Genomic DNA, 8,059 nt, shown 5'->3' on the forward strand with positions numbered 1-8,059 from the left:
GCGCGCTCGCGCGCGTGTGTGTGTGTGCGCGCTCGCGCGCGTGTGTGTGTGAGTACGCGAGCCCTCTTGGATCGACCAATGTGTTTCTTTAATCGCATTTCTTAATATAAATACTCTAATTTTTTAGGGATAGTATCCGTTATATATTTGTCTGTTTTAGAAAATGATGCATTGAAAAAAGATATCCAGCAAGTAGGTATTGAGCAACGGAAAAAATTACGTAATTATATTTATTTGAAATTTCCTATACCTCTACAGATTCGATCTGCAAATGTTTATGACATTTTTAAATTGTAATTTAAAAAAATGATGAAGGACTTGCAATAAGTTTTTGTACCGCTAGTAGTTAGGTTTATTGATAACGGAATGTTAATATTCAATAACCATGCACTGTCTAAAGAAGTGTGATTTATACTATGTTATAATAAATGTCTTGTTTTTATTTACTTATAATTATTCACAATGTTACCAGTAATATCCTCGCATAAATTCCAGCTAACCATTTAATAACACATATAATATTATGTGTATAATGTGTCAGTCTAATTACCTTCGTTCGGCGTCGATTTGCTTAGCGGTATCGGCTGTGAAAGAACCATATATGGCTCCTATGACGCCACCACAGGACCAATCAGCTACATCAGCTGACTGCTGTGGTCAAAGGGCATTTTTGTGTCATGTCGAAGTTCAAGTTTTGATAACGAAGTAGTAGTCTCTCATGTAGTAGTAGCATTACTACCAGTACCATGGCATCTAAAGATGCCATTCTCAAGGTTTGGAATTTCATAAGCAAAGGCCGAGGATTCGACCGTGTTATGAAAGATGTAAGAAAACAGCTCCTCTCGAACGTCGAACGTGTGTAGTGACCCTAGGGGCATAGTACTATAGCCCGTGTTCATTAACTGCCGCAGGCCACAGGCACTTGAAGCATATCAACTGTAAGCGCACGGCGCCGCCATTGCGCGTACACTAATACATAGATATAATACTCTTATACTCTTATATACTTATACTCTTATACTCTCATACTCTTATATCTATGTATTAGTGTACGCGCAATGGCGGCGCCGTGCGCTTACAGTTGATATGCTTCAAGTGCCTGTGCCGCAGGCGGCCTGCGGCATTCAGGCGCCTGCGGCAGTTAATGAACGCAAGCTATAGTACTAGAGCTACCCTAGGGGTAAACCGACCAGGCTCTCCGACTGTTACACGTCGTAGGACACGTAGTGTTAAGCGAGATGGGAACTTGGGGCTACCCTAGGGGTAGCCGACTACGGTATGACAGGCCTTATATAGTTAACGCGTGTTTAGTTGTATGGATTCAGTGTTCGCTCCTGCCGTGAGGCAGGACGGTGATGCCCGTAGCAAATAACAGATGGTACCAGTGGAACAGAACACAGTTAGATTCGGTTAACTGTACGGTTATAGTTTTATTGCTTCCTACTAGCTTGCAAATAATTCCCCTGCATTCGTATATGCAGCGAATCCTATAACCACTAGACTACGATTAAAGAATTAACGCGTCGCCGGCTTCGTCTTCCTCTCTCCCGTTCGTCCTCGCTTCGCGTAGACCTAGGCAGCCTCCAAGGGTGTCTCCCTCGTAGTCGCTCCTGGCTCTACCTAACTGAAATCTCGTTCTTCTTCACTTGTAGTGAAAGATCCCGGCTGAGCCTCCATTTTACCTGTAGTCTTCTTTCCTTCCCGTTTTATTCCCCTCTCCCATTGTTCTACCTACCTGAAAACCCGTGCTTCTATTCCCTCTGTTATCTTACTTTCTGAGACCTAAAATGCTTTCTCCCTCGTTCTCTTCTTCTTCTTCTTCTTCTTCCTCTTCTTCCTACCTAAACCTAACCTGAAAAATAACCTGCTCGGTTCGGCGCGCCTTATATACCTAGCTGGCAACGCCTCCCCCCCCCCCTACGTGCCGTTGTTTAGCACGCGTTGTCAAAACACTACTCCCCACGCAGATTTCGTTAGCTGGTGCAATAGTTTCACCTGCTGACGCAACCCGTGGCTGATACGATTATTGCACCATCTGATGCAACTCGTTTCTAAGTAAATATTCCTTTCTTCGACAACTTAGACTATTCATTTTATTCAAATCTCGTATATTAATTATTATGCTGACTAATAGTACATAACCGCATTGATTATTATACTCTATACATTGCGTTATCGCTTTTCGCGTATACGCGCCTTGTTTTCCCGGGACCCCATCCCTATGATCCAAGATGGCTGCGCCCAGGAGATGATCGTTATATCTGTGCTGCCTAGACGATCTGCAGCCCGGATATCCGCGCGAAGCGCTCGCCCAACGCCGCCTCGCGGCGACAAAAATGACTTATTCGCTGCCCTCTATTTAGAAAACATCTACCGAGGCCCTCTGGGTACAACAGAAAGCCGCATAATCGGTCAATTGAGGAGTTGTGGCGATTGCAGAAGCCCTTTCGACTTTGCACGTAGGGCGAGAATAAATCCAAATGCTCGTTTTTGTTGGTGTGTGGGCTCGGCGCGCGTCCTTTTCGTGTTAGAAAAATAATTTTCCCTTTTCGCTGGTTCATGCCCTGACATTAATTTGGAAGTTATCGCGACCCATAGATGGCGCAACGAGTCCATCTACGTACCATTTTCAAGTTAAAAAAAAAAAACGCTTGGCTCGATGACCTAGACTGCCGCGCGGTGCACAGTTCGACACGCTAGCGTAACTCACTTCAGTGTAGCCAACGATAGTTGGCTGAGTGAAGGTCGGTAGCCGTCTAGCCCTGCAATGGTCATTACCGCTCCGACTTCCCGTATCCATCTTAACGCACCAATGTGATGTTCTGATGTTTGCCATTATGATTATGACGATGTTATCTGGATTCTGGAAAAGCTCCGCCTTCGTGGCGTCAGCGCGTGGGCGTGGCGTCGTGGCGAGAATTTCGTCAGTGCAGGGAACAAATTTCCAGCCAAAAATTTGCATAGCAAATGTGCCTATACAAAATAAATTTTGCATAGCAATTGGATAAATTTGTATAGCATTTTTTTTTTCAGACAATCACCGTGCAAATTTACACCGCAGTGCATGCTTGGCGTTTATCGTGTCTGCCTGTGACAGGCCACAGCTAGCTCAAGTCTAGGACACACTAGCGATTCTGCACGCTGCCCGACAGCGTTTAAACAGCGTGCGAGCTTGGCACTCGTCGCTCGCCAATGTCGAGTGAAAATAATATCGGGCGGGCGAGTGAAAGCTAAAGCTGACTCGCCATGTTGGCGAGTAAAAATAATTTCTAGAACTTTAATCAAATGTTGGTTCCTTACGTTATATATCCAAACATTGATGAAATACAGTTCTAGCGATTGTGAAGGGCGGCTATCTGACTCCTCGACCACGACATCCTCACTTTATATTATCAAAGGTCGCCGAAGAAAGCAGCCCGCGGAGCGTGCAGCGCCAGCACAGCGTGGCTGTGTATACGTGCCTGGGGCGGCATATTGATTGATGTAGGGAGGGGGGGGGAGTGCAGGATTGTTTAAAAGTCACGTTGGCCCGGTGTTAACAAATCAATAAAATCGTCGGGTAACGTGGATTTCATTGACGCGGCCAAGCAGCCAAGAATAAAAGTAAATTGTAAACATGTATGTTTCCGTTTACATCTCGCATGGGCTCGATCGCACAACTGCGATTCATAAAAAAATATGTGTAGCAAATGGCTGAAAATACAATCGCGAATTGCCGATGCGATACCGGGAAAATTATTCCCTGGACTGTCTGTGTGATTTCGCGTGACACAGTTCTATACGAACAGAGACATTATGTTTTCATAAGAAGTCAAGTTAGTCAACACTGTTCTTCAAATAGAAACAAAGATCGAAGCCTGTTGGATGCAGTATTTGTTTTGAAATCGTTTTGAGAGCGTACGTACAGCATTTTTGCATATATTACATCGTCCCAGCGTGCTGCTTATAGCAAAAACTTCGTCTACCCTGCGGTCGAGCGGGGGGGGCCCTGATTGCTCTTGTGCCAGAAAAACTTCGCGAGAAAACTTGGGAATCGCCTGCTCGCACTTACCTTGACGGTGCAACCCCATATATACCAGCTGCCAGCTCCATCCATAGCTCCCTACACCAACACAACGTCAATAACACCCTAGTATTCTAACCCTAGCAATACCGTTTCTTTTGAGCTAGTCGAATCTATGATCTTGCAGTGCAGCCTTGATCTTGCAGTGCAGACTTGCAGGTCATACACTGATATGTACAGTCTTGTCGGGTTATTTACATTACTATCCAATATCATAGTGACGGGAAGTTGTACTTGCAAAGTAGTTGTAGTGTACGGCACTTGCTGTATACTGATGCATAGACTGATATTTGTTAGCTAAGGCTATATAACTAGTAAGTGTACTGGGACCGTAAATTAACCGACTATTACAACTAATTCATAAGGCGCTCATGTAATACAGAAATGAATAAACCCTGAGGCTGAGTGTTCAATTATATTTATATACAGGTTATTTTTACTGCCTATAGCCTAGAGTCCTAACATATATACGATGTATTGCGATGTAATGTGTTTGTCGCCGTTTTATGCATGTATTGCTACGTGTTTCTCGGCTTATATAGCTTAGTCACTCGATGGGTAATCGAGGTGGCGAGCGAGTCCCAGTCTATATAGCCTTTGTCCTTGCAGCCATTTCCATTTACTGGGCAAGGTTTGCGAAACGCTGAGAATTTCGTCAGTCTTTCTGTGATTTTGCCGTCACACAGCTCGGTTACGAAGAGAGAAATTATGTTTTTATAAACAAGTCAACACTGTTCAGGTCCGCCAAATGTCTACCCTCTGTTTCCCCACTAAAATTGCGGACTGTTCGCTGGCAGCTATGGATCCGTGCGCCGGCCAATTCATTCGGCGCAGATCCATAGCTGCCAGCGCTGCATTACTGTCGTAGGACGTTCCCGCGGGTCGCGTGCGCCTTGCCGCGGAATTGCGCGCAGAATCTCTGCCGCTTATAGTGCCAATATTTTTTTTTGCAGATTCGCATCTTATCTGCAGGCGAGGGAAGGTGTAGCATAGAGTTCGCAGGTAACGAGGATGTGACAAACAAAGGCGGATCCCTCATGGTGGTTACACAGCAACCCTGGTTGACAATGTTACGACTCTTGCCGTTAATGACAACGGGCAACGCCCGTACCTGGTGTCAGTGTTAATATGTCTATCACGTAAGCACTTTTAAATAATAATCACTGTCACTGATTATTACATGATATAAGAATCCTATTATAATACCATCACTGATGGGTAACCCTTTAGAATAAGTTCATCTACAATGTAAAGTGTATTATGTGTCTTAGTGTCATCAGTAATTTGAAAAGTCCACCATTGCTGTGGAAATACAAATATGTGATGTACTACTTGCCACTACATTATTTTCTAATTCACACTCCGTTATTGGGTTCCACAAACACACATTGAGATAACCTGGTACTCACACATTCTGGCACGCATTAGCAGGCCCGTAGCAGGGGGGCGTTCGGGGGTTCGAACGAACCCCCCCCCCCGAGCCCCCCAGCCAAAAAATTTTGTTTTTTGCCAAATTTGCAAGAATTTTACCTCAGGTCGCTCCCATTTTAGTGTAAATAATTTGCACAAAATCTCCATCGTGCAGGAGGCCGTGACAGTGAACACCCCCTCCCACACCTCCCCCGCTCGTCGACTTGGCTCCCTCGCCTGTCGCTTCGCGCCCGAGCACGTCGCCCGGGGCGTGTACAAGGGGGGGTCCAGACCCCCCAGACCCCCCCTTCGCGTCGCTCGCAAACTTTGGGTTACGTTTAAGACACCCCCTGGCGTTACAACAATTCTGCTACCGGCCCTTGCCGAGCAATTTGCCAACATTGCAGAAAAACGAACCCCCGCCCCCCAATATAAACGCTGGCTCTGCGGTCTGCATTAGCACATGCTGCATTATCTAAATTAAGCAAATTCTTGCACTCGGAAATACAGTTATGTGATAGAATATTGAACTCTGCCCCTGACAAACTATTTAGTACCAGACCCATAAGCTCTGTGGGTGGGACAAGGGGAGTAGCTGCCCCTAGATTTTTGAGCATAATAAAAAAAGCTTAGGTTATAATTGTAAGTAATCCTAAAATAAATGTAATAAATAATAGAACAAATACACAATTGTCCCTTCAGCGTAATCCTATCCTACATGTGATCAAGAGCTAATACCTCTTAAGGTATTATTAGCTCTTGATGTGATTTATTTCTTGAAAATGTTAACCTCCCTCCCCCCCCCCCAGGAATTTGCCTAGCCTACAGCCCTGATTACTCCAATACACTTAAAGTGAAGCTAAATTATTTTTATGCTATAAGAACTAGAAAGCATGTAGGAATTAAAGCGAATGGAAGATGAAATAAGACAATTACTGTAGGTTTACTACATAATTTGTGTTCAGTTGGTTCTGATTTATACTACATGTGCAATGTTTTGCAATTCAATGTTTGTTAGAAATGTTTTTGAAAAGCTTGAAAATGTTGATGCTTGTTTGCTTGCACACCATTGTTTCCACTATATACTACGTTCGCATTCACTAGCGAATTTACCTTACAGAACTTTTCAGCCTAGGCTCCAAGTGGAGGGCATTTCTTATTATAAGGGCCATTGCAGTAGGCTATGTTTTACTATTAGTTTTAGCAGGGGTGAATCAGAATAATGACAGATCTGTCTCTATTCACTCAAGGTTTTAGTTAGGTAATGCATGTATTTATTGTGAGGAGAAAGTCGGGGAGTCATTATAATTATAAAATATAATTACACTTTTGTGATTATAGCTACCAGTCAGACATGGAAAAAATTAAAAACTCAACAAAGCAGTTTTGCCGGGGGTGCAGTACAGTTGTACAGTGTCATGCCAGTGGTCACGAATGCTCATGCTTTAAGTTTATTTTTACAAACGAATGGGTCATTTTTATGCAATAAATATCCCATAATATGCTCACAGTCTTCACTATTGTTCCTCTTTAACTTTAAGTGTTAAGTTTAAGTGTGTCGAAGAGGAGAATGGTTCTGAGGGGGTGGAGTAAGTGAATGAGGAAGGGCAGGAAGGGGAAGAGGTGTAGTAATAGAACAGATGTATATGATTGTAATGTTTTTCTTATATGTGTAGGTATATGAAGGCTGCTCAAATGAATGAAACACTTCTAGCAGATGCGGAGGTCAAAAAAGTTGGCAAGACATTAGCCTTTACTGATGCAACTCTCAGACGGAAATCAGACAGTTCTATTATAGCCCATGGAACCCATACGAAGTTTGTAGGTGGAGCATGAGGGCAGGTTGGGGTAATTCATTGTTAAATAATTTTTATATTATGTTAAAAGTGTGCAATTTTAAAACAATAAGAAGAATACATGCTGATCACTGAAGCGTATATTATTGCTTAACTTGTTCATGTTGGAAGAGTTATTTAATAACAATAAATCTGTACACAACTGTACATGTAAAGCAATTAGAACTTATGTGTATTTATGTATGTTTAAGGTTATAAGTTATGTATTTTGATATACGTATATATATATATATATATCATTCTTAATATTTCCTTGTAAATAATTTTAGTTATCTATTTAAAAAAGTGTTATAGATATTTTACTACTTTTTAGTCTATTACCTGCATGTTCTGCATCTTATCTGCAGGCGAGGGAAGGTGTAGCATAGAGTTCGAGGTAACCGAGGATGTGACAAACAAAGGCGGATCCCTACATGGTGGTTACACAGCAACCCTGGTTGACAATGTTACGACTCTTGCGTTAATGACAACGGGCAACGCCGTACCTGGTGTCAGTGTTAATATGTCTATCACGTGAGCACTTTTAAATAATAATCACTGTCACTTGATTATACATGTATAAGAATCCTATTATAATACCATCACTGATGGGTTACCCCTTTAGAATAAGTTCATCTACAATGTAAATGTGTATTATGTGTCTTAGTGTCATCAGTAATTTGAAAAGTCCACCATTGCTGTGGAAATACAAATATGTGATGTACTACTTGCACTACATTATTTGCTAATT

The 8,059-nt window shown here is 42.7% G+C and overlaps 1 protein-coding gene across 1 annotated transcript; it reads left to right on the forward strand.

The window, feature by feature from the left end:
- The first annotated feature begins 656 nt into the window (after window positions 1-656).
- On the forward strand, window positions 657-7,488 carry LOC106805813 (acyl-coenzyme A thioesterase 13-like). The gene is given in 5 exon segments (XM_014807554.1): window positions 657-824; window positions 5,017-5,095; window positions 5,098-5,168; window positions 5,171-5,202; window positions 7,150-7,488. Coding segments are annotated over 5 exon segments (420 nt in total). The 5' UTR covers window positions 657-746; the 3' UTR covers window positions 7,310-7,488.
- The last annotated feature ends 571 nt before the right edge of the window (window positions 7,489-8,059 follow it).

This window comes from Priapulus caudatus, unplaced genomic scaffold (assembly GCF_000485595.1).
Source record: "Priapulus caudatus unplaced genomic scaffold, Priapulus_caudatus-5.0.1 Scaffold128, whole genome shotgun sequence".
NCBI lineage: Eukaryota > Metazoa > Priapulida > Priapulimorpha > Priapulimorphida > Priapulidae > Priapulus > Priapulus caudatus.